This window comes from Fundulus heteroclitus, chromosome 21 (assembly GCF_011125445.2).
Source record: "Fundulus heteroclitus isolate FHET01 chromosome 21, MU-UCD_Fhet_4.1, whole genome shotgun sequence".
Taxonomy (NCBI): Eukaryota; Metazoa; Chordata; class Actinopteri; order Cyprinodontiformes; family Fundulidae; genus Fundulus; species Fundulus heteroclitus.
Window position 1 is genome coordinate 39066711 of NC_046381.1, and position 27930 is coordinate 39094640.

The window sequence follows — 27930 nt, forward strand, 5'->3', positions numbered from 1 at the left end:
TGTATTTGTTGTATCTTTCATTTGAAAGATGGGATTTTTTAGATTGAATCAAATATTTTGTAAGATCTATTTTTGGAGCAATCTGGCGCGTCTGGAGATGAGAGGCGCCTACAGAGGCCAGGCTGGGAGGGCACTAATGTTCCCGTCTAAGTGTCTCTTTGATGCCGCGTTAAGACATAAATGAGGTGTGGAAATGTCCCGGGAGGCTTTTAGAAAAGCCATTTTGCCACTTGGAACAGAAAGGGCAGGGCGGGGGCCCTCCGGGTCCCCCCAGCCCCCCCAGCCTCTGCTCAGCGCTGGCTGGCGGTGAATGCGTGGATTAATCATGAGTTTTATCGTCATGTTCGGGTTTGAGTGAGGAGATGTGATGCAGCTGCGTGATTCCGGCCCCTCTCCGTGGAGGTGTGCGCTCTGTGTCGTTGTGGGCGTCTCTGTGTGAAGCGCAGCCTCCTCTCAGGCCACTCCCGGGAAGCGCGCAGCTTCACGCACGCACGGACGGACTCCGCTGCTCTTCCTCAGTGCGCCTCGGCCGCTTCTCCTGCGCGCACCTGTCCTCCACGGCCCCGCTTCGGGATGAAGGCATGTAGGACGGGCGCTCCGAGCAGCATGTAGCACCTGGAGCTGCGCGCACACCGCCTCCCCGCTGCGCTCCTCCTCCGCCTCTTCCTCTCGGCTCCGCGGCTCCTCCGCCTCCCGGAGCGCTCATTCCTCCGCTCGGCGTCGCCTTCAGCGGGATTTTTCGGGGATCTTCTTGGGGATGGGTAGGGGGGGTTCTGCGCTCAGGCCCGTCCTAGAGGACTGAGTCTTCATCCTGCTGCACCTCCCGGTCGATGGTCGTTGAGGAAGCTTCCATCTTGAGCCGCGCTTCTACCGACGGAACCATGGCGAGCGACTCCCCTGCGCGGAGTCTGGATGAGATAGACCTGTCTGCACTACGGGTAAATGTCTCCCTCTGTGCGCGTGCCTGTGTGCGCGGTGTCCTTTCCTGTGTGCGCGCGTGCATGTGCAACACCTGTCCCCCCCCCCCCCCTCCCCAGCTCTCCTCCCTCCATCCTCTCCATCCTCTCCAAGCACAGAGCTGGATGTGTCTCCAAATGCGCTTTCCGCTACCGCCCGACCTGTGGCGTGCACGCGCGTGCTTTAATCCCACAGTCTGTGTGTGCACGTGCGCGTAGGGATGTGTGGGAGGTGTGTGTGTGTGTGTGTGGGGGGGGGGGGTGCAGCTGTGCGCGTGCGAAGCGGACACTGACTGAGGAAATCAGGTCGGTGATCAGATATATCCGCGTGGATCACTCTGCTGCTGTTGGTGTTTCTGCTTAACAATTGGGACGTGATGTAATGACGCCCTGAGCCGCTGCTGCTGCGCGTGCGTGCGTGCATGCGTGCGTGCGTGAACCCACTCTCCAGCACTGTCGTGCGTGAGGCGGCATAAGAGCCGCTCTTGTCTGTACTATGTGGGGCAGATGTTAAGCTGCTCGCTGACACTTTGCACAAAGACATCAGATGCCCGTGCACGCAGAAGCACACACGCGCACTTCCTCTCCTCTCTCTCTCTCTCTGTCACGCACACGCACGCACAGATGCACGCACGCGGCGGGAATAACAGCGATGATAACCGCAACAGGAGCGAGTTCCGCCATTTCGTGATGTTGTGGCGACAGCAGCTTTGCATCACGGCGGCTGGCCGCGCGCGCCGATAGGAAGTGCACTGCCGGAATGTGTGCGCGTGAGGCGCGCTCGCGTGCACGCGCGTGGAAACTGTGGTTATTTTGCAGGTCACCCCAAAAAAAAACACCATAAAAACAACAAAAAGGCGCATCATGGCTGAACTAAACGTGTCACCAGGAGCTGCGTGCGTGCGTGTGTGTGCGTGTGTGTGTGTGTGTGTGTGTGTGTGTGTGTGTGTGTGTGTGTGAGAGAGTGGGTATTTTCTGCACCCCCCCCCCCCTCTTCCCAGCTGCTTACGCAACTCAGTTGTACCTGCAGAGCAAACGTCAAGTCTGGACCTGAGCGACGGGGTGGGACTGCTTGTCAGTGTGTCTGAGTGTGTAACGCACACCTGCAGCAGCAGGAGGAGGAGGAGGAGGAGGGGGGGGGGGGTGATGAAGGCAGGGGGATGTGAGGAAACACTGAGGTAGAAGCTTTCTGCTAAACCAGAACCCGCATGCCTCCATCAGCAGCAGAAATTAGGTCAGAGAGGATGGAGCAGAGAGAAGGGGGCGCTGAGGGAACACTTCCTGTTCCTCTGATCTCCCCCCCCCCCCCCACCATGGCTGGAGTCTTTATGGTCCACGCTGACAGCCTGGACGGCGGGCCCTATCAGGGCCGTGGGATGGCTGCTGTCAGGCCCGGCGTATAAATAGCTGTCTGGGTGTCACATATAGGAACGTTAAGGTGTTATATCACCCGCTGAATCATTCTGGAGGAGACCTCTTAACGGAGAATCCTCTCATGAGCCGGCTGTGCTGGATGAGGCCGGAGCAGAGTTTGGCTCGGAGGCAAAGCCCTTATACTTAGACCTCTTCTCGGTTGGTCATATTATAACCATGCGTTCATACATTTTATGGGTATTTTATGTGACAAAACGTCATAAAACGGTGAAAAATTGTGGATTCTCCACCAGCTTTGCCCATTCTTCTCTGCAGAACAGCTCAGGCTCAGCGGAGAACTTCTGTGAACATAAATGGTCAGGTCATGCCCCAGTGTCTGAATTGGAGTTAGATCTGGACTTTGAATAGGCCATTCTAACACATAATATCATCTCATCTCATAATATCATATCATTCTCCTGCTGGAAGGTGGACCTCGGTCCCAGTCTGAGGTTTTCTGCAGGTTTCCTTCCAGGACTTTCCTGGATCTACCTCCGTCCATTTTCCCATCAGCTCAGATCATCTTCTCTGGTTCCGCCAAAGAAAAGGATCCCCACAGCATGATGCAGCCGCCACCCACTGTCACTGTGGGAGTCGTGTGTTTCTACGTAGGCCTGACAGCATCATTTTGGTCTCATCAGACCGGAGCACCTTTTTCCACACGTCTCCCTAAATGCTCCGTGGCAAACGGCACATCAGCGCACCGCTGATATTTGTGCTGTTCAGCTACTTCCCTGATATTCCTGCTTTGCTGCTTGGTCCACATCATGCCGTTCTTTAATAGGTTAAGTTATTCCTGAAGGTAATTGATAGCAGTGGATTTTAATCAGGGGTATCAGGGTAAGAGAAAATGCATTTTGAAGACGTTTTAGTTTCAGCCCACTTTGCAATTGTGCTACTTTGGTCCGTCACATAAAATCACGTTAAAATTCATTTAAAATTTTAGGTTTCAATGTAACAAAATATGAAAAAAGGAGCATTGCTTGCAATTCTTATAAGGTGTGCAAGTCCTACTGGCCTGGCCATGGGCTTTGTTTAGTTATGCTTCTCACAGCTTCGCTGCTGACATGTCAGCCGTGGCGACATTTAAGGAGAAATTAAAACCGAGTGTGGGCGCTTTGAAACACCTCATAGGTTTTCGCACGTAGTGTATTTTTATAATCAGTTTTCTCTAAAACAATTTATTGATATGTCTGTGGTTTTCTTCATTTAACATTTAGAAAAGAGAATAAACAGCGTGGTGTTCTGTTTAAACATGGGTAAAGCGTTATTTCCTAGAGCATGTCTGCATCCCAAGTCTTAAATTGCCCTAAAAACGATGCTAATTGAGATCCAGGAGGAGAGATAATATCCAAACTGAAATTTAAAACCTTTTGAAAATCAGAGAAAGTCTGATTTTCTGATAAAAAAAAAGACATAACGTGTATTTCTATAACACATTTTAACTTAATTTTAAGTGGAGATGTAAATGTAGCCTAGCTACTCACTGATGAATAAAGTAAAAAAGCAGCCAGTCCCTACAACAAAAAATAATGGAATTCTCAAACAACCACTTAAATATATTTAGCATAGGAAGCATCTTAAATAAATAAAGCTTTTATGAGATTGTTAAAATATTGGGAAAAGTTTCAGAAGGTCAGCTTTATGATTCAAAACTAGCATAACTTGCTAGTTAACTAAGCTAAGCTAGTTAGCTTTTTGGTAGTTTTAAATTAGGGTAAACTATCTTGTCAATGATTGAAAAACTTACAATAACTCTTGCTTTTCATAGATTTGAAGCTATTTATAGCCACTTATTAACAATATTTATTTATTCTTTTTCATTTTTAAGACGACAATTTGAAAAAGAAAAGGTTTAGCCACGTTAACGGTTAGCTTTAACTGCTGTGGCTAACAGCTGCTGTCAATGTTTGGTTTCAATGATTTTGGTCTCAACCTTTTTACATTAGTGTTTTTGTAAAAACATAAAGCATCATATATATATATATATATATATATATATATATATATATATACATTTTTTTTTTTTTTTTTTTTTTTTTTTTCAGGCTGTGTTTCTTGTTCTCTTTTTGTGGTTCATTGCTGTTTTTGTGCAGATTTGGTTTCTCTTTGTGGTCATTTTGTCTCAGTGGTTATTGTTTTTGACCTGCTGTGTATATTTCTTGTTCAGCTTATTTTCTTCATGTAGTTTATTTTCATCTTTTCTGTCTTCCTGTGTTTGTCTGTGACCGTTTTGTCGCATTGCGTCCACTTTGTGTCTCTCGGTGGTTGTTTTCCATCTTGTTTTTATGGCCATATCGTGTCTTGCTTTCTTCTCAGGCTCTCTCTGATTCTGCTGAGGCAGTTTGAAATCATTCGATTTATTGTCTTTTGTTCTTCCGTGTTTTTATCTCGTATTACACTGTTGTGATGGTTTGGTTCCCATTGTGATTGGTGGTTTTACATCAAGTTATGTCACTTGAGTGATTGTTTCCAGCAATCCATGCTGTCATCTTGCTTTGCTGTGGTTGTTTTTAATCTTCTTACAGAAAGAGCTTATTTCAAAAAGGTCCATTTTTAGTCTTTTTGGTTTATTGTATCTGTAAGTGGTTAAGCTTAAATTCCATTTACAGCCGTAATGCAGCTTTGTTCAGGTTTAGTATTTTTTATTTGATTATTTTTAGCTTTCATTCTCATGTTACTTGTTGTCTAACTGTATTGTGACTTTTTGTTCATTTTGCACATTGCGCTTTATACTTCTTTGTTTTTTACTTTTATCTGTTTGTGGTTTTACACCCATGCTCTTTTTCCACATCATTGTTGAGTGTATTTTTGTCTTAAACTTTATTGTCTTTTTGTTGTGGATCAGTTTGCACCTTTGCCAATTTGTGTGATACTCAACTGTTCTGTCCTTCAATTTCAAACATGTCCGGAAACCATTTTGCATCTTATAATCAGTTTTTGTCTTTTGGCAGTTAAGTTCTTTATTAGTTATGGAGGCAAACAATCACGATTATCTTCATCAACAGTCTAATTTATTTCTATACTCCATCTGAAAGAATTTATATTACACCTTATTTCCATTCCTTGTGGTCCTGATCCCATTTGGTGCCAGTTGACTTTAAATAAATATCAGAGATTATGGCACCTTATCAAACCAAAATAACTTTGGGACCTTCAGCTGGTAGATTTTGGTCACGCTTATCCAAGTTCCTTTACAGCAGACAATGAGTGGATAATAGAAATAGTTTCTCAAGATGGGTAGACCTTGTCTGCTATGTGAGCTTGAACTGGGTGTTGTTGAGTAATGCGGTGTCTGGGAGTAAATGAGTGATGTCAACTGAGAAACTCTTATGACAAAATGTAACTTTTTCTATGCCAAAACAGTCGTGACATTTACCCCTAAAGGTAAGTACGTGGTGACTGTTGTGTTTTCTTGAATGTGTGGTTCGGCTGCTGCGCTCACAGAAATCTAGCCCTGTGGGGCCATATTACTTAAAACATTTACCTCTTTCCTCTTTTTAAACTCCACTTTAATCCCTTCCTCTTCTCTTCACTTTAAATGTGACATTAAAAGCTGGAGGTTCCCGCCCTGATCATCCAAACTGCACCTAGCTTTATTGTGACTGCGGGAATCTGATGCAGGCTGGGAGGGAGAGTTAGCAGCTATAGTGGAGGCAGAGGAGCTGATGTCTTTAAACATAATTAGGATTTTATTAAGAAGGTAAATTAACCTCTGAGTGTTTTAGAGGTGCCTGGAATTAATAACAAATCTTGATGGAGATGTTTTCTTCATAATTTTCATTTGAAAACATGAAAACCTGATTTTATGAAAAACATTAAAAATGAACAAGAACCAGTTCTTATAGGGCATATGAGCTATGTTTAGGTGTTGAACTACGTACATGAAGTAATTCAGTTTTTAATTGTTGAATTGACTTTAGAACTGATTCTGGTTCTGGTAGCTACTGCAGCCATATTGTGTTTTTTTATTGCTTCTCATTGGGGCTTTTTGGACGCCTTTAATTTCCTCCAGTGCTTCCCCTCAAACAGTTTAACCATTTGTTAACAGAAGTCTTCATCAACACGTTGAATTTGCACAGAGTGCTTCCCATCCAGGAAGTTAGTTATTAACTGAACCTCCTCGCTTTTATGCAACTAATTAACGACTGTAAGAAGAGCAGCTTATGACTGAAACCTCACGTCTTTGTTGTGAGGTAACCTGTAATCTTCCTTTGATCCGATGGTTCATGTCTGAGTCCATAAGCGAGAACGATGATGATGTAATCTACATCATGACACCGTTAGCTTTTATAGCTAGCTGCGTTCAGATCCAGTGGCATTTCTTTTAAAAACAAACGTGTCAGTTGGAAATCCATAATGTTACTTTCACACAGTGTTCCTTTCATCTAACAGGTAGACAGATGTACAGGTGGACGGATGTGGATGCATATGGATGCTTGTGCACATGAGACTTTGTCCTCCAGGATTTGTTGTGCTTGTGTTTGACCTTGAGTGAAAAGGACCGTGGCTTTTTAAGATAATCCTTTTCAGGCGGATGCACTGTAATAGTCCCAACGCTCTCCTGATGGCTACTATAATAGGACACACACACACACACACACACACACACACACACACACACACACACACACACACACACACACACACACACACACACACACACACACACACACAGGTACAAGTCAAAAATCTGCACCTGTGTTTTGGGAGATTTTTTTTTTTAATCAACTCAAAGATAAGATTAAGCGCCTTTGGTTTTGTGTCTGTGTGAGTTTACCTGCAGACTACTGGTACACAAAATATGTATCTCCTTATGCTTTAAACACGCCGCTGCATCAGACATGTTTAACAAGAAGAAGAATCAAGAATCTTTTATAGTCACCATGTTTTACCTGGGAAGTAAAACAGCCATAAAGATAAAGATTGACATTTACAAACAAAAGGAACATTTAAACCTTTGGAAAATAGAAACAATATTAAGTAAAAATGATTCGTATAGTCTAGCTAAACAATGAGAGTTTCCAAAGTGATATAAATGGGTGCTGGTTATTTTGCCTTTTGGTAACTTGTTGCCGTTACAGTTTTGGTTCACATTGTCTATGATAAGTAAATGTGATTAAATGACTCCAATTAATGATGGAAGGAAGACGACCTGGAGTAATTAAGCTTTGATCGCAGGTCTAGAACCAGAATCAATGGAAATAGAGGGTGATGTAAAGTTGTTGTTTTTTATTTCACACCTAAATTAAATTAGGCTTTACATCAACACATTTTCATAACTAGTTATTAGCTTCAATGAAGTCAAAGGCATTGACAGGAAATGGTTTGTTTCAGGAATAAAGAGTGTTACGTCTGCAGGCGGCAAGACGAAGATCTGCTCCAGAGTCCAAACACAGAGACGATGTCAGAAAGTTTTTAAAACAATTATTTAGTTAGAGAAGCCAGTGATTCAGTTAAATTGTTCATTTAATTATTTAATGTTGCTTACTTACGTTTTTGATTGAGTCAAAGGTGTTAAATATGCTCGGATTTTGTGTTTTGCATGAAATGAACTAAAGATTCTTGCGGAGTAATAGACTGGTTGAACTTCTCACACTCCAGGCAGAGGACAACATGGTGGAGATGATGGTGCAGCAGCTGACAAGTTTACAGTTAAACAGAAGTTTTGTTGGCGTTTCCGTTGACATGCATCAGAAAAACCCATTTATCCATCCTGCTACAGGCCTCTTACTCTTCTATTACCATAATTATGAGTCATTTGAATAACACCCGAAGAGAACATGGAGCTGTGGTCAGACTGGCACCTAGCCTCGTTAAACCTTCTCCTTTATGATGAAAAATTATTATTCAAGCGACGCAGGAAGTCCTGGTTTCAGTCTGCATGTGAGAATGTGCAGAAAAAGAGGGATAATGGTGCAGAACCAGGAAGGATTTTACAGGGTAATACCTCAGGTATGCAGAGCTCACTCAGCCCGTTAATAAAGCTGAGTTTGTGCGTGAAGGTCGAATGCTTTTTGGAATTCCTTCACCTCTATCGCTTCGGGTCAGCGTTACGTCCCCCTGACTGGCTTTGATTGTCATCGCTCTTCCTCCTCATCACTCAGCTCTTCCTCCTCATCACTCAGCTCTTCCTCCCTCTCTTTCAGGACCCTGCTGGGATCTTCGAGCTGGTCGAACTGGTTGGAAATGGCACCTATGGGCAGGTCTACAAGGTAAGACCTGGGTTATTTTTGATAAGCTCGCCCTTCTAAATCCACTGATCTTCTGGGCTTTTCACAAGCATTTGTTCAAACTGGGTAATGTTTGAGGTTTTAAAGCTGCTTCTTAAAGATTTGTATTTAAACTACAGCATTATTCCTGATTTAAATCTCATTTTAGGGTTAGAATCTGTGCTTTGAAACAAGCCGTTACTCTTTCCTCCGCTCTTTATTATGACTTCACGTAGAAAAATCAAATTATGTCAAAAAACCTGAGGTTATTATTGACTTTCAGTGAGGGTGACCTGGGAGGCTGGGCAAACAAACAGCCTGTTTATTTCTGTGTATTGTTTTACCTTGAAAGCAGTTAACAGGCTCTCCTGTCTGCTGATGCACATTGAGCTTCGGCTCTCCGTGGATGTGCCGTATCGATCCGCCATTTCTGCAGGTTGACACCTCCTCTGCACAAAAATGATTGACGGAGCAAAATTAACACAATCTGTGTGAGCTTTCAGAAAATAAACTGTAAGAATGAACATGTAAACAGACAAATGGCTGCTAAAAGATCAACTGCTGCCAACTCCAATAGAGACTATCCAGTTTATTTGATTTCTTATGCTTGGTTCTTTGGCTGAATCCTGATTTCATTGCAGGTAGGGAGAAGTCATCAAGACCTATTATCCTCCTTCATACCCCAACATGTTGCATGTTCACACAAGTTGTGAGGTTTTCATGTTGTGTTTCTAATATATCAGACAGGCAAAGAGCTAGGGCGGGCTTGCAAATTAACAAAGTGGTAAGAAATGGGAGTTTTATCACCAAATAAACAAATATTTCATGTAAAGCACCTGCTGTGTTATTCAGATATCAATCTGTTGATGTTGGTGGTGTCTATATGGCATGAAGCGACACATTGATGATGTTTCTGTTTACGGAAAGGACAAACATCTGTTTTCTGGTGGAAATAACTGCTGCTGTTCTCGTTTCACGAGAACTGTAACAGGTCCGATCTCTATCAAACAATATTTAAACGAACCAATCCAATTTAACCACACAGATATAGATTAAATTACAAACATCGCAGAAGACACTCAGCCAGGTGTAGCTTCTGTAAAGAGATAAAACAGAGAGAAAACGAGAAGACAATTGCAGGAATAACGTCTTATAAAGCAGAATTGGAGAGTAGTAGGAAAATGTAGCAGAGTCAGAGAAATAGGCCCTGATGTCCTCCAGCAGCCTAAGCCTATAGCAGCATAACTATAGAGGTAGCTCAGGGTAACATGAGCCACTCTGAATAGAAGCTTTGTCACAAAGGAAAGTTTTAACATTAGTCTTAAAAGTAGACGGGGTGTCTGCCTCACGGACCAAAACTGGGAGTTGGTTCCACAGGAGAGGAGCCTGATAGCTAAAGGATCTGCCTCCCATTCTACTTTTAGAGACTCTAGGAACCACCAGCAGACCTGCAGTCTGAGAGCGAAGTGCTCTGTTAGGAACATACGGGGTAATCAGAGCTCTGATATATGATGGAGCTTGATTATTAAGGGCTTTATACGTTAGAAGGAGAATTTTAAATTCTATTCTTGATTTAACAGGAAGCCAATGAAGGGAAGCTAAAACAGGAGAAATATGATCCCTCGTTTTTTATTCTTGTTTGAACTTTAACTGCAGCCTTAAGCTGAAGGATTTTTACAGCATTTCAGCGCTTTGTAACAGTAAATGACCATCTAAGCGCCCTGCGGTGCACAGATCACCCAGAAGTTTGGACGATCTGGTTAAACGTTCTAATTCATGCTGGGAATCATGAATTAGCTCTTAAAGATGCAAACAATTCCACTTATTTCACTTTTCTGCTTTGTTTTATAACGCGTACAAAGATTCGGGCCCAAACCAAATGTCGTTTTCTTGAATTTGCAGAACTTTGTGGTTAATCATTGCAAAAGTCAACGGTGTCAGAAAACAGCTGATTCCAGCCTGTGTAGTTTTTCCTCATGTTGCACAACTTCCCTCCTCTCATACATTTGATCCTGTTTGGCGGATTTTTCAGCTACTATTTTGCATGCAGAATAGAAATTAGCATGCCGTAGCACCTTCCTGCTCTCTACGCTTTCCTCTCGTTTCCTGGAATCAATCTTCAGAACCAGAGACATTTATTATTTATCTTTTTTGGCGACAGATGACTGATAATGCACGGTTATTGCAAATCATCTGAGCCCTGATTATCTTTCATCGTAGGACTCCCTAGGCTAGAAATGAATGAGAATTAATTAGTATTCTCTATAGTCTCTGTAATTATCCCAAATTAAATAATTTTATTTCCGGGAGACTTCACGACATGATTTCTGTTTTTTTTCCAGGAATTGTAATGAAGCTGAAGAGATGTAGAAATCTGGTCTAACTTTGTCTCATTTGTCAGAGAGAAACATCTTAAAAAGCGGTGAAGTGCAGAAGCTGAAATGCTGAATTTCTGGTAAATTCTGCCTCGGTTTTTAAGCTAGATCAGGTTGCTGGTTTCAGCCCCGCCCGCCTCCCGGTCGTAGCGGTTTTTCACACTCAGACAGCGGTCCTGGAATGAGGAAGAGACGTCTGGGCGACGCTGCAGAGCTGCTCCTGCAGAGCAACCAAGCGGGAAAAATCCTGGTTTATTCAGGCATGAAACTGCTGCCTGAGAAGCTGCTGTGCAGGTTTGCTGCTCCCTGTGAGGGTTTCGCTGCCGTTGTTTCAGTTTCCCTCCCGTTCTACAGCTCAGCCATGAAGCTCCACCAGCGAGGAGGCGTCTCCGGCTTGTATCGGATCTGATTAGGCAGACGGAGTTTATTCAATCTGATCTATTGATCTGAAGAATAGGTGTCTCTTTCTTTTCACCTCGCTGTGAAGGTTTGCTGTGATGGAAAAATTAACAGGATGAAGAAGATTCTCCTGCAGTTCAGTGATTTAAAATGTTCTGATAGGATGCCAGTAAAAAACATAATATCAATGCTCTGAAAACCAGAATCAGCTTTTTAGCCACAGGTCAGCCGCTCAGGACTCCAACGCCCGATTTTAGTCTGATAAGTCGATCCACCGTAATAAACTCACTGACAGAAGGAGACTTAAAGTTAGCGGCTTTCAGTATCAGTGAGATGTATGAAAGGAAAATAGAAAAGGTTTTATTGTAAAGGTTTTCCTGCAACAGATCGAGAGAGAGCAGCACTTTTAGTTGATAACAGGAAGGCCGGGCTGAGTTCAGGCTTTTCAGCTTTGAGCCTCTGTCATGGAGGACATGCTGGATCTGGAAATGTTGGCAGCCAAATGGAAATCTCAGTGTTAAGGTTAGGATCTTTATTCTCCACACGGAGGGCCAATTATCGTTCCTCGTGATAATCTGAGTTATAGTTTTATACGATCCTTCAGACTTTAAAATGATAAGACGGTTACAGGATGTCTTCACTGCTCCTCAGATGAATAATTAATGACTGTTTAGGGCAAGAAGCCAGAAAAATACTGAGGCGAGACGTTCTGGTGCAGAGATTCAGGATGTTTGAGAGAGTCCAGCCAGATTTATGCACTGCAAAAAGGAAACTAAAAGTAAGTCAAATTTTCTTGAAATTAATGTATTTTTCCTTGATATAAGCAGGTAAATAAGACTATTTGCCAATGGACTAAGATTTTTGCACTTAAAATAGGAACATTTCATCTCTATCATCTTATTTCAAGTGCAGTTATCCTATTTTAGGGGTACAAATACTCATTCCATTGGCAAATAGTCTTATTTACCTGCTTAAATCAAGGAAAAATACATTAATTTGACAGAAAATTTGACTTGATTTCGGTTCCCTTTTTGCAGTGATCTTCTCCACTTGAGGAGGCCGCTGTAGAGCCCTTCTGCCACCGGTGCAGAGCTTGCTGAGGGTTGGCAGCAGGTGGATGTTGGTCCATATAAAGCCAAAAAAATAAACCTATAAAGATCAGGCTGAAGTTATACAGGCGACTGGTAAAAATAATCTGTGATGAATCCTCTGTGTAGTTATTCGGGACATCTGGAGAGATAAAGACGAGAGGTGTCTATCTAACACAGCCACGACTAAAGAGTGCAATCAAAGCATCTTCATGAGGAGGTTCTCCCAGGAGTGCGAGGCCAAGATGTCGATCTGTGGGTTTCCCAGTATGAGGGAGCACCGAGTCACAAGGTTAAAGTGATAATGGAGTGTTTCACGGATCAGAATGAGGAAATCATGGACTGTTTTCAGGAAGCTCTCCAAATCTGAGAACGTACTGACTTACTGTGGTCAGCTCTGAGAACGCTGGTGAAGAAACGGGCTGTGGTCGGCTCAGACCACTGAGCAGACGAGAACAGGCCGTCATCGCTCAGGTTGGGTCAGAAGCTGTTACTCAGCATTTCTGTGAGGACAACAGAAGAGGAAGTCAGGACTTTTCTCATGATGGATTTCCTAACAAATCCCTTGTTTGTTAATTGCTCTGAAATAAAGCAAAGAGCAACCTTTCATCCGTGATGGCCCTGTGGTTTCACTAAGTGCTGGTATCTCCCTCAGATTCCCGCTGAAAGGCTTTAATTTGCTGCAAACGCAGAACATGCAAATGTTTGATTTAGCTCTGAAACAAAACTGGGAGCCCGTCAGACGTCCTGATGTCACAGCCTTTTGTTCCCCCGACCCACAGAGGGGGGGATCTTCTGTCATCTGACTTCCTGAAGACATCACAACACGCGGCTCTGTTGCACAACCTGTAATTTACAGGATGATCTCACTGGCTGAAGACGGAACCAACAAATTACTGTCGGGTTCCTCCTGAAAACAAAGTGCACAGGAACCACTGGGCACTGTTAGGGGAAATAACACCTGGAACAATGAGAGGAATTAGCAAACCGCAGGCCGGGGCATTATCTGCTCATGATCTGCGGAGTGTTACAGAAAACGGGAGCTGCAACACTCCCACACCTCCAGGAGGCACATCTTCCCGTAATCTGAACTAATCACTGGAGGCAAAACCGATTCCACTGAACTTGTTTGTTCAGCAACACAGTATTTATTGTTTTAAAGGGAACATATAATGCTCTTTAACGCCTTCCTTTTTCTCATTTAAATCATGCAGTTGAAGTGGAACTGCAATGCTTTGTTCTGAATTCCTCGTTATTGTTGCTCCACAGACAGTTTATTGGACTTTAGCTCCTGTTCTGCAGTTCGTCTGAGGCGACATTTACATGAAGCCAAATACTGTATCTGTAGAAAAGAGTTTTAGCGTAAATGTGAAACGGCACGAAGCCAAAGGAGCCGTTATAGGCGTTGTAATACTTATGCCACACCAGTGAGTGGCGCAATAGTGCTGCCACACAGTTAATGAAGGAAGAAGAAGAGCAGCATGAAAACACTGTAGAGAAGCTAAATGTGCTTTTTGAGTTGTGTGAAACAGAACAACAACTCCAAAGTTGTTGTTTGCCTGTGTGTCAGTGGAGAGCCAAGGTCTACTTTGGCTCGTATGCACAAACACGTCAGTTTGTAGCCAGGGGTGTCCAGACCAGTGGCAGACTTTTACTTTTTCAATGTATCTACATTTAAGTCCTCTATGTCCAAATCCAACAAAGGTTAAAAAAAACAACAAAAAACAACTGGACTTCTATTTTTAAGCAAGCCAGGCCACATTAGAGCTCAGACTCACTTGTAGATTCACCTGGAGAGGTTCGCCCCTCACATGGAGAGTCGTTAGGCTCCTCGTTAGCCTGGCTAACAGGAGGAATGTTGAGGTCTTATGCATGGAGGTGTGAACTGAGGTGAAACTTGGCAGGAATAAAACCCACAGCTGTGTTGTAAGTTTCTGAAAGTTGAAACCTGAGCAGGTGAATCTAAGCTCCAATGAGGCCTGCAGGTCTATAAAGCTGGAACTCCTCACTACTGCAGACATTTAGAACTGAGAAAGCTTCCTGAATGGGAAACAAACATCTTCAGCTTCAGAACAGAAGTCCAGTTTTTATTTTTAAACCCTTTTTGGATTGATCATGACCTGGATGACTGAGAATTTCTCCCTCTAATGGGATCCAGATGAAACGTGTCGTTTTTTTTGTGGCCGCTTCATCTCTCCAACTAAACAACTAAACTAAACTAAACAACTCTCCAACTGCTGGATATCTCCAAATCCGTCTGCATGTGAACGGGCCTGAGAGCAACTGATTTTGGTGCGTTCACACTGCAGGTCTTGATGCTCAATTCCGATTTTTTGCTGAAATCAGATTTTTTGTAGGTGACCATTCATACTATGATTAAATGCGACGGTCATCAGACTTCTGTATGAACGGTTCAGGACCACAAAGCTACCCGCATGCGCAGATAACCAAAGGAGACGTCACAGTTTGCGGAAGCAATTGTGAATGTAATTGTTTCTAGAAGTATAAAATTATAAGATTTTGTTAAAAAACCTTGAAAAATAAAAGAAACACAGATACGGCCGGCATCTATCCTTGCTATTATTAGAAAGCTGCAGCAGGAGCCAACAATATTAAGAGCACGTCATAGCCAGACGAAGGTAAGAAGAAAGCAGCTCAGCTATTAATGGAGCGCTAGCTGCTGCTGCTGTGAGGACGTGTGGTGAGAGACAGGAGAGTGACGTGAAAGATGGATAAAATGTCACATGATCGTTCAGACTGCAGACGATTTAAAAACTATCCAATACGTATCTGAATTAGCACCACGTATGGAAGTAGCACAAATTGGGATTTTTATGGGGGGGGGGGGAATAGATCAGAACTGGACTGTTCACACTGCCATGAAAAAGGCAGATTTAGGCCGGAAATTAGTGAAAAGATCGGATTTGGGTCGTGTTTCGCTTCAGTGTGAACGTAGCCTTTCTGTAGTATGCTGGCTGATGGTGGAATGAATTATGTGGGTAAATGCACCCAAGAAGTGAACATTTAGACGTATCCATTTGTAGTTAAAGCATCCTTCAGCTTGGACTCCAAAACCACGGCAAAAAATAGAAACGCCGGATTCAAGACTTTGGTAAACTGCGATCTCTGCTGTCAGCGGATTTTGTTCAGGACCAAAATGCAAGAAAGAGTTTAGAAGCAGGATGTTGAACGTGAAAACCTTAACAGCAAAGCCAGCAGCCAGAATGAGGCAAATGATGTGTGGAGGCATGAAACCAACAAAATAATTCAGTGACTGATGAAAACGGAGCTTAAATGAAGCAGAGGACAGGCGCAGACTGCAGGTGAAACAACCAGACAGGTGAATGGGAACGACTAATTACTGGTGGAGAATAATTAACTGGGCAGACAGGGAAGTAAATAAAGGAACTAACATAATCAAGTAAATAAAGGAACATAATCAAGTAAATAAAGGAACTAACATAATCAAGTAAATAAAGGAACATAATCAAGTAAATAAAGGAACTAACATAATAAGTTAGTTAATAAGCTAAATAGTCAATGAACAATACACACAACAAAGCATTAACTACAGACGGCATGATCCTTAAACATTAAATCAAAAAACTAAACAGCTGCAGCAAATACTGTGAATTGATTGTTCAAAAAATTTATTGTAGGATAGAGAAAACTGTTCATTTTTTTCCCCTGTGTGTGTTAAAGCAGATTAAACAGTATAGTATACTGATTTTTATTATTTAGCTCAAAACTGATGCAATGTTGTTGCATGATGTGTCTGTTTGCACCCCTGTGAAAATTTATTTCAGCTGCAATTAAAAAGAGGCTTGTATCACATTTCTATGGTTCATATTCAGCATTAGGCTTTATTTTTTTTTAAAGTGTTACTAGTCTTACTTTATTTAACTTACTGTGGAGAAATCTGGGACAATAATTACAAAACTACACAGCATCAATGAACAATATTACAAAAATTAAGAATAATATAGAATGTCAGATGTCTGGATCATCCTAACATGCTATTTATAACATAAAATAAAAACTAAATTGATTGACAGTGAAACGACAGACAGCTCTAATGTTAAACAAAGCCAAAGAAAAATCAATTACAATGACAAAACTGTTCAGAACCTGGTAGGGATTATATAATTTAAGGTCTGAATGTCAGATTAAACATTTAAAGTCTTTAAGCAGAAAACATTCATGTGTTTCAGTGTGTGCTGTTAATACAGCAACGTCCAAACATAGAATAACTAAAATCATGAACATATATTAATTAATGGCTGTAATATACCTTATTATTACTTTCAGTATTATTATTTTTACAGTTGTTGCTGCTACTTGTTTTTTAGTTCATGCAGTAACTCACATTATAATTTCAATTAAATAGCAGTCATTCTTTCCACTGTAATTATTATATTTTAACTGAACCTGTGTAAACAAGCGTGCTATATATTAAATGAGTGCATATATGTTATATTGGATTCATATATAAGTAAGATTAAATAGGCGCTGTAAGGATAATGGATAAGAAGTGAGAAAACATATATAACAAGTTTTCACTTCCACCCACTTGCCTGAATGTGTAAATCATAAAAGTTCTGACATTATGTTACAATGCTGTAAATATTCCTGCACATGCTCAAAAAATAATAGATGCTAATGCTAAAAGAGAATGTCACTAAGTGTTCACATTAAATATGAATATGATCACAGTCATGAGCTGTTCCTTAAACCAAAAAAAAGCTCAACTAAAACTACTCAAAAACTTAAAATCTAACAAATAGGTCAGATGGTGTGGAATGAAGATTAAAGCAGTGGAAGCCCAGAACGGTTGAAACTGGTCCAGACACGAGGAGCGCACCAGGATAAACACCAGGTACCGTTTACGCTAACTGAGATAAGCGTTACCAGAATGCTGGGGTCGAAATCAGAAAACAGACCAGGTATGTGGGAGCGGCGGAAGGTAAAACTGAAACCACAAAGTCAGTGAGATAACAAACCAGGTTCAGAAAATACAAAACATGCATGTAACTCTGAAACATAACGATAAAAAAATCAAATCAAGAAAAGAAAGTAAGCATGACATAAACACCGACATGACTAAATTTCTACGTCATTTACAACCCTGGAGAGATAAAAAGGAGGTTGAGAAGACAAAACAAAGTGCCTCTCTTAAAGAAAACCTCCTGAAGGTTTGATTTTAACATATTTTACATTTAAATGGATTTTCACTGTTATGTCTATATTTTTTATATCACATATGATTGAACTTGACTTTGTAAAGTGCCTTGAGATGACATGTTTCATGATTTGGCGCTATATAAATAAAATTGAATTGAATGTGGTGAATGTAAGCTCACATAATGTGGATTTATGTGGTGATTAGTCAGTGAGGAACAGGAAGTTAAGGGATATGTTGTCTGAGAGAACCAAAGGACCGGTACCCTCCCCGAGTGTTTAAAGCACTCTGTGCCGATCCCAGAATTCACCATTCTAGTTAAAAACTACAATTCTACCAACATTCAGGTAGATTTCTGTCGGTTCTGACCAACAGGGGGCTACATGTTAGCAAGCCATGAAGTGATTGTAAAAAAAACAAAGCAGCCGTGAATGGAAGTGGTTGAAAGTCTCACTTTTCTACACATAAGCAGTCTGTTTAACAGGTGAAAGTTTAACGGTTGTAATGTAGCTTTAAAATGTGATTCTGAAAACAAAATCAGTCGTTCCTCTTAAACTCCACGAGTCGGTCTATAGTTTTTTTTCCACATATCACATCCATATTATCCTGAATTTCTAAGTAATGTAATGCATGTGGTGGCTGGGAGAAGTCCTTATTTACCATAATATAGAACCTCAGGTCAAACATTATTGCCTTTATTTGGCTCAGACACTGTGAATAACTACTGCTGCAGTTGATTATCAGGACTAAAACCATTCAGAATGAATGCTACAACTAGCCAGGCTCTCCTAGAGCTCTTTTCCTCACAGCTAAGGCATGAACTGTTTTGTTAGCCTGTCTCCCATCCTTGGGTTTTTCATTCCTTTAGAAAGGATTACGTATAAGGCATGTTTTGCGATCATGTGGCAAGAATTGTTTTAAAAGAGAAAGGTTTGACACTCTAAAGTGATTTCTCCCACTTTCTTTCAGTCAGGTGTGAAGAACTGTTAATAAACCCTGGTCAGCTTGTGGTGTTGTGATCAAATGCAGACTTTTTTGTAACATCTAACACCAATGCTGAGCTTGAATATTTGGGGGCTTGTCCGGGATATTAATGTTTCATAGTTTGAAACAGAAGGTGCCTGGGTCTTTGTTTTCATGAAATAAATTCAAAACAAAAGTCGAATCAAGCTCTTTGTAAATAAAGTGAGCTGGTCTATCTCAAATCCAGTTTCACACTTCAACTCCATTTCCTCCCAGTGAACTCTAATTACGGTTCAGCTGCATAAAGTGAGATTCTGACTTGTTATACAGTCAAATTTTATCAAATCACAAACTCACTGGCAGAGGAATAACCTGAATTGGACCAAATGTTATCCACAGAAACTCAATGTTACAATTTTGATTTCATCTGCTGGGAGCTTTCATGCTACAACCAGCAGGCGGTTACCTGAGCCTCCAACAGTTGGTTCAAACAGTATGAGGATGCTTTATAGACAGATTACCAGCGCTTGATATAGTCTGAAAGGACTTTAAAACATTCTAAGTCCAGCTGATTATTCTGAGTAGAGTGCCAACACGGACTCAGTGCCACTTTGAAATCTGTTTCTGGCACCAGTGGTCCAGCTGGTACCTTTAGCACCAGCGCACCGCTCATATACCACCATTGTTGGCCTCTGGGGACCGTTCCAGACATCCTAAATCATTTACACACCCATCTCTGATCTGCATGAGCACCAAATTATATCCACACCAGACTGGTCCGCCTTTCCTACTCTGTAAATTGTGAAATTTTAATTTATAAGAATTAACAAATATGTTCCCTTTGGTTTAATGATTGGTTCTTCTGGTTGGCGGCATGACGTCAGTTGATGTTTCGGCCCTTTGTGGGTTCCTCTGTGTGGTTTCTCTGGCGTAATTAATTTCGGTTGACTCAACACAGTAATATCGTAGGATAACACGTCTCCTTAGCAGTAGAAAGGAATCATGTCTGCTCTATTTGGTCCAATTAAGATCATTTCTGAAATGCTTTGGACAATCCATAGATGGTCTGGGGCTTTTTTCTCTAAAAATAGACATGTAGTAAAACAGCTTCCCTTTAAAATTTGCTTTTAACTCAGAGGCTGACGGATCATCTGACCTTCACCGTCTCTCTGCAGTTTTAACAGCAGGAATGGAGACATGATGGAAGTAAAATCCCTCAGCTGAAAATGTTAGACAGAGGAGGCAGTTACTAGTTACATTTACTCAGTTACATTCACTTAAGTAACTTTTTGAACAAAATGTATTTTTTTTTGGGAGTCGTTTTATCGCACTGTACTTTTTACTTTTGAGTCACATTATTACTCAAGTATCACTACTCTTGAGTAACATTTCTGGCTCCTCTACCCGCTGTGAGTAACTTCATGGATAAATAACAAACTAGTTTTAACCAAAAATGCACCAGAGACACAAAAACATAGTTTATGTTAAAGTGAGACTTCTTATTTTTGCACAAGGTTTGTAATTTTTAAGTTATTTTCTATCTGCTGAGCTCATTGAGCCATTTGGAGGTGAAATGAACATACAGTAAACAGCAGATATTGTCTATATATATGTGTATCACTCTATATATATTGACTTTTTGTCTTTAAAATACCAGAATTTGCACATAACCTTATAATTCTGTCTGTCCGATTACATATTTTTTAAATATTAAATCATCAGCTGTCATGATTAGTTAGTACTTGTTTAGCCTTCTTACTGAATATTTTTTTGAGTAATTTCTTGGCAGACTACTTTTTACTTTTACCTGAGTAAAAATGTATTAAAGTAGTGCTACTCTTACTCGAGAGCAGTTTTTGACCCAGATGTTGTTTTTTTGGAGGCTTGACGTCTGGAAGTTAACGTTGGATGAAAAGATCAGGGTGGCCGTGTGTCCGTCGCTGCTCTGGGCTTATTTCAGAACGAAGATATTTTATTAATTTCACGGACCTTCCGGAGACGATAGTGCCAGGTTCACACAACAGTTGGGATTAAGTCTCTGTGAACAATCGCAGCATTATTAGTTTCCGCCTGGAGAAACTGTTAAAGATGTGAACGCTTTGAGTCATGTCTCACTGAGAGTTGGAAAAAAAAAAAAAAAATTTCACTCTTAACAAATTATGCAACTGATAAAAGGTCCTGCTGCAGATCCTGGAAGGCTGTTAGTGTGAGGAAGGTGAGGCGATCTTCCCGTCTACAGTTCAGGCTGTTTCTACAGAAAAAGGAACACGTAGCAGAAACTTGTGGGAATTCTCTGAGCCACGGTGAGACGTGTGAGAGGAGCGCCTGATTCACCAGGGAACTATTTAAAAATCACCGGCTCACACACACAAGTACCAACAAAGTCCAGGACTTTATCACAGCTTTCCTGGAGCTTCAGACCAGATTCCAGTTAAACTCCATGCTGAGTTTAACTTAAAGAAGTTTTTAGAATTATATTTAAACTGAAACGCCTCTAAGAAACTCAGAAAACCTCAATTTAACAGATTCAGTTAAAAATGAGTGGATAGACGCATCCATCCATCCATCCATCATCCATCATCCATCTATTCATCCATCCATCCATCATCCATCCATCCATCCATCCATCCATCCATCATCCATCCATCCATCCATCCATCCATCCATCCATCCATCCATCTGTTTATCATCCATCCATCCATCCATCTGTTTATCATCCATCCATCCATCCATCCATCCATCCATCCATCATCATCATCCATTCATCTCCATCCATCCATCCATCCATCATCATCCATCCATCCATCCATCATCATCCATCCATCCATCCATCCATCATCATCCATCAATCTATTCATCCATCCATCATCATCCATCCATCCATCCATCCATCATCATCCATCCATCCCTCCATCCATCCATCATCATCCATCCATCCATCCATCCATCCATCCATCCATCCATTTATTCATCTTCCATTCATCTATTTATCCATCCATCCATCCATCCATCCACCCACCAATCCATCCATCCATCCATCCATCCATCCATCCATCCATTTATTCATCTTCCATTCATCTATTTATCCATCCATCCATCCATCCATCCATTGATCCATCCATCCATCCATCCATCCATCCATCCATTGATCCATCCATCCATCCATCCATCCATCCATCCATCCATCCATCCATCCATCCATTGATCCATCCATCCATCCATCCATCCATTGATCCATCCATCCATCCATTTATTCATCTTCCATTCATCTATTTATCCATCCATCCATCCATTGATCCATCCATCCATCCATCCATCCATCCATCCATTGATCCATCCATCCATCTGTCCATCCATCCATCCATTGATCCATCCATCCATCCATCCATTGATCCATCCATCCATCCATCCATCTGTCCATCCATCCATCCATCCATCCATTGATCCATCCATCCATCCATCCATCCATCCATCCATCCATCTATCCATCCATCCATCTATCCACTGCATGAAATCATCGTCTAAAAACTGCCTTTTGGATTTACTCAGATCACTTTTGTTGGATATTAAAATTAGTTTGATGACCTGAAACTTTTAAATGTGGCATAAAAATCATAAAGCTGCTTTATCAGTGGGCGTGGAATGATTTTGTTCACGGCGCTGTAAGAAGTGTTGGTCTGTCGACCTTTGGGCTCTTTCTGCTGTCAGCTCTGCATCAGAGTGAGTTAGCTCAGTATTTACTCTGTAAATCAAAATGTCTACAATCTACCAAGAGTTCCACCATGACGGTGGAGCAAACCTCCCCAGTCAGCCTGAGTGGTTCCTTCTTTCTGTAAATATCCGTGCCAGCTCCCCTCAGAAAGCCTGGAAGAGTCCAACCTCCACAAACTTTGATCCTGTGGTTTGAAAATGATACAAAGCTTCTTCGCATCATATTTGAAAGGTAAAAACATGCAAATGCTGCTCCACATCTGAACCCTAGAGCTGACGTTTGGTGTGAAGCCCAGAACGGCGGCACATTAATCACAAGCCCATCTTTGTTCCGGCGCGTACGTCCAGATCCAGTTCAGCCGCTCACGCATGCAAAGCGTTTTACCTGGAGAGGGAGGCTGGTTTCTCCCCTGATGCTGATTAAAACAGCAGAGATGTATTTTTAAACGTGTTCAGGACCGATGAGCTAACGCTCCAGCTGATGTTCTGATGAACACACACTTTCCTGAGTTCTTAAAACGACAACAGGCGGCTGGCTGGGGAGCAGGAGGCCTTTCTGAGACTCGGCGGTTTCTATTCCTGGCGGCGCTCCCTCTGCGGGGGGGGCGAGCGGACGGGATGGCGGAGCGGGAACGGAGACTCCGCTCGTGTTGCACTGATTCCGCCTTCATGTGTCAAGGCTTGTGTCTGGGTTAGGAATGTGAGGCATGCCTGAATGCAGCACCTGACGTGTGTTTTGTTTGGTGCCCCAGGCTGCAGGAGGAGCACATTCTGCTCCTTTTTCTACCTCCATGTCCTCCTCACACCCCCCCCCCTCACGCTCTATCTTTATCCCCCCCTCGCTGCATATATGTGTGGCTTCAGATGCTGTTTTAATGCCGCCGCCTCGCCTTGGCCATAATCTCCGTCACACACAGCCAGGCCAGCTCACACCGGGGGCTCAGCCTCACCTCTGGGAGATTGTCTGGCCGGCCGTCAGCGTCGGGGGGAAAGAGATAGCAAAACAAAGAGGCTCTCTGCGATATTATCGCTTCCTCTCATCTGTCCTGCTTTATCTGCCTCTCCTTTTATTGCTTCATCGAGGTGGATTGCTGCCATTTGTCCTGCAGTCACAGCCACACTTCACACACTTAGCCTGTCCTCCACAGATTCGCTTCACACACCCACCTGGATCGTGAATTTGGTGAGAAAGCCCCTCCCAAAATCCAGAACTATTTATTTAATCAGGTTCCTCTTTAACAGACAAGTTATTTCATATCAGTATATATTTGATACGCCTTTGGAAAATCTGCATTTGTTCAGCAAGTTAATGAGTTTTAGGGTTTTGGGCGCAGAGTTTTATAGTTTCTGCTCTTCCATTTGGTACTTCCTGTTCAGCAGTTTAAGAAATTCTTCGTTACAGACATTTATATATTCAGAATATGTAACTTTATGCAGCCTTTAAGGTCAAGGTATCTGAACGTCCACTTATTATTTAGCCCCTCTGACCTGTGATGCATTCTGGGACAGAAAGGCTTCTCACACTTATGGCTCCTTCTTTTAGGTCCCAATCAGTCGTTGAGTTTAATTTATAATGTTTTCTGGTGGTTTTGATTTTATTTCCCATGAATAAAACTCCAAATGAACCAACGTCTGCCACCGTGAACCACACAGAGACGTTGATGTGACCGGGCCGGGAGAACCAGATGTAGAAACAGAACCGAGATGCTGTGTTCTGAGTTGCTAGAAGACACGGAGAATTGAATCATGCAGAAACATCGGTGTGATTCTGCGTGTCACTTCAAGCAAAACTATCTGAGAACAGATTATAAGGAGGCATCCTGAAAGTTGCATAGAGCTCATTGCTTTAGGAAAAAGGACGTTCTTTGCCGGCTCCTGATGGGGTCCGCTCGGTGCAGCGGCCACTCCTTAACACGTGACAGAGGGTGAGGTATGCAATGAACCCCCTGCAGGAGAAGGACTCCCAGCAGGAGCGAGGAGCACACACCTCCAAATTGCACCATGCTCGGCTGTGCTGTTTGCTCTGAAACTGAAAGAAGCTGCAGGGTTTTCCACGCTGTAGCTTAAATGTTATATGTGTACGTCACTTTTTCAAGAATAAAGGGGCTTTGCTGGTCTTGAGGAGAAGAAATAAACAGCTAATTAAATTCATGCTGACACGATACAACCACACAAACAGGTTAGATTTAATTACACACAGATCAATCTCATCCTATATGCAACAGTTTGGATCATAATGCCAGTTAAATGTTATCTATGTAAGGCAAACCCAGCTGATTATTACTTTGAGTCATTGACTTTGTATCCGTCCCTTCCTTCTCAGCAAGCATGTGGCGACAGTGGACAGGTAATTGGTTAAAGTCACTGACTTTCAGCAGTGCCTCCTACTGGGTAAGCACGCAGCAGCAGTAAAGAGGACGGACTCCTTTTTACAGGAAGGAACCAACTGCAGAACCACGCAATGATTGGTTAAAAACACAGATTAAGGACTTCATGTCCTCGCCTGACAGCCCCTACCGAGGCGTGCCTAGAGAATGTTGCAACATACTAAAATCTGGGTGCAGGGCTGCATGCTCAGTGGTGCATTGCACAGAAAACACATTCATCTGGATTTTCTGATGCTGCTTGTAAGGGGATTAAATTACTGATGGTATTTTATGATATGAGAAATTCCTATATTGTCCCACAATCAGCGACAACAACACAGACGCGAAGCAATAAAAAAAAACACGCTGATCTAAAGTTGGTTCTAAAACAACAGAGGATTAGCTTTATCAGAAACAGCAAAAATAAAGTAAATACCAGAGTAAATATTGCACAATTATTGATAATATGGCATACGCGTGTAAAAAAGATTAAATTAACTAATTTACAGAACAACATGAGCTAAAGTGCATTATGCATAATAGTATGCATTGTATGTAGGGCTGGACAATATAGAAAAAAAACATATCGATAAAATAGAAATCATATTGATTATCGACAATTATCGTAACATATATATACTTATATAAGTGCAGCCCTGGCTAAAGACACAAACACTGAATTCAAACTAAACTCTTTATCCAAACAACTTTTTACCAAAACTGCAAGTTTTTAAAAAAGAAAAAAGAACGCATGCTCTCTGAATTCTCTGAAGGGGGCGGAGCTTGGTTCCTGGGTCTGCGTTGTGATTGGCTGGGAGGATGTAATCATATAATATTAACCTACATGATAGAATGCTAAAGGAAGGAAAACTGTTATTCTATTGAACTTTTTATTGATTCTTTTTTTCTATCATTGATACATGTCTATCGATTGATAAATTTCATTATTGAATTATCGTCCAGCTCTGATAGTATTGCGTAGAGAACAAGCCTAAAGCCTTGGTAGAGGTGCAGAAACCTCCCACATGTACAGAGAAAACCTGTAAGTAGGACAAGGTCACAGAAACTGTGGCGGCGGTGACACTGTGCTGAATTTCCTTTATAGTAAAATGATTATTTTTTTCAAATTTGGTCCAATTAGGTCACTTTGAACACCCTGAGGTCTCTGAGACTATAAGGTAGCTCAGGTCCAACTCAGCATAAAATACATTTTAAATAAAGGTTTGCTACCAGCTGCCTGTAAAAAAAAAAAAGACACTTGTTCCCATTTGTTTATTTCAAATCATGAAAAAAGAAATTAGCTGTTCAACAACAATAATCTGGGAGTCCTAAAGATCAGTTAGCTGAAAACTCAGGGAGTAAACAATCAGCTGATCAGCTGCATCAGGAGTATAATGGCTTGATTTATTAAATGCATTACTTCCAGTTACTGTTTATCTGCCGGCTGGCACTCCTCTTGTCCACTTTCCTAATATTTTCTAGTTATACTCTATATTAACACAATGCATGGCCTAAAAGCACAGAGAGGAGGGACAGGTGACATGTGTGCATGGAGCTATGGTATCTATTGGAGTTGTTTTATTGCAGCATCGTATCAAACACAGAGTTAAAACCCAGAAAAAGCAGGAAGTAGCTGAATACGCGTCACTTTTGTATTTTATTTGTAACAGTGGGGCTCAGGTCCAGTCCTCCAGATCTACCGTCCTGCAACATGCAGATGCATTCCTTCTCCAATGCCTGAATCTAACAAATGTTTCCTTACAGACCTTTTCCTGGTGAGAGGCTCAGCCGTTTGCTGGAGAAGGGATGCGTCTAGATCAGGGCTCTGCAGCCTGTGGACCTTCCACAGTGGCTCTTAATAACTTTGGCTACAAATTATACTTTTATTATGGTATTTAAATGTAATAATGATAATAAATGCAGGTTATAGTAGTTTTCTTCTTGGAATAATTGCTTTTAAAGTTCTCAACAGAATGATGCTAGAACTGCCTGTAATATTTCATTTTAAATCAATATATTTTCATTATGTTGGAAACTATGATTTTTTATTTTTTACATCATTATCCACAAATATCAACATCCCGTCCATCCTCTTTTATTTAGGCTTCATAATCGACATAAAAGGGCGTTTCTTTAACGATGAACACATATTTCCTGCAGTAGATCTTTATCACAAGTTATAACTTGTCTTTTTTTCCAAAGGCCTGGCAACATTTGTGGCTCTGAACGAGTTTAATTCAAGTGGACTGTAGGAAAATTGTCTCTTTGGACCGTAAAGGTTGCAGACTCCTGGTCCAGAAGCTGCTGTTTGCACCAGACTGCCATCAGAGTTATTCTCCTCTTGAACATTTTTAGTCGTTTGCCTCGTCTTTGTCAGCTTTCACTTTTGCTTCACTCCTTTCTTTCACACCTGGATGGAGTTTCTGAAGAACCCTCATGTGAGATGCATCCTCATCCCTGCCGGGTTCACTGGTTTCTCTTTCTTTTTCCCGCCGTCAGATCCTCCCTGGCTGTCGACTCCAGCTGTACGTATCTGGACATCCTGCTTCTGCAGCGCTTTTTACTTTGCCTTTTGTCTCAGTAAGTCAGTGTGGACCCTGAGCAGCTGCCTGTTTATCACCACCTCAACACGTTTCACTTCAAGGACCTGTTTTTTAACGAAGGGGGGGGAGATAACCCTCGGTTTCCTCCTGCTGACTCTGGAATCGGTGTCACTGCAGCTGCTGAGGCTGGGAAAGTGGAAATTCATTCACCTCGCCGCACACACGCCGTTTCCTGGCGGTATCCATAGCAACAGGCCGGGCCAGCCAATGGGGAGGCTTGGAAGGAGGCAAAGCGATGGCAGCGTGTGTGTGTGTGTTAGGAGGCGGCGATGCTTCGCTCACACACACACACGGGGTCAGCTCGGCGTTTCTCACACAGCGAGCGGCTCGGTTACTCAGCGTTGCATCAGACGCTGAATGTTTCTGACAAGACCGACTTCACCTCAGAGCCTCTTCCTCACGTCCCGTCCCTCATCCTCTGCTTCCTGTTGCTTTCTCACGTTACAGACGGCTGTTTACCGGCCGGCCTTTAGACGCTGAGCCGACTCATAATCAGACTCAGTTAGATGGGGAATAAAAATGATTAACTTTGGTGTTAAACTCAGTTTCACTCGTTTGGAGATAAACTCAGCGGGCATCTTTGTTTTATAAACTTGTGTTTTTCTTTTATAAGCAGGAAGCGTTAATCAATTTAACAACAGCAATAGATTCCTCTATAGTTAAGT

General features: G+C 42.0%; 1 protein-coding gene across 14 annotated transcripts in view; it reads left to right on the forward strand.

Annotated features, from left to right (window-relative positions):
* The first annotated feature begins 381 nt into the window (after positions 1 to 381).
* Positions 382 to 27930, forward strand: part of LOC118556197 (TRAF2 and NCK-interacting protein kinase-like) — a 78024-nt gene continuing 50475 nt past the window's right edge. For 4 of the 14 annotated variants that reach the window (XM_036124904.1, XM_036124905.1, XM_036124906.1 and 1 more), the window contains exons 1-2: positions 382 to 938; positions 8519 to 8584. In XM_036124904.1, the coding sequence (XP_035980797.1) occupies positions 831 to 938; positions 8519 to 8584 (174 nt within the window). In that variant the 5' untranslated portion in view covers positions 382 to 830. The remainder of the gene's footprint in view (positions 939 to 8518; positions 8585 to 27930) is intronic. The other 10 variants (XM_036124911.1, XM_036124914.1, XM_036124912.1 and 7 more) reach the window with 4 other exon arrangements.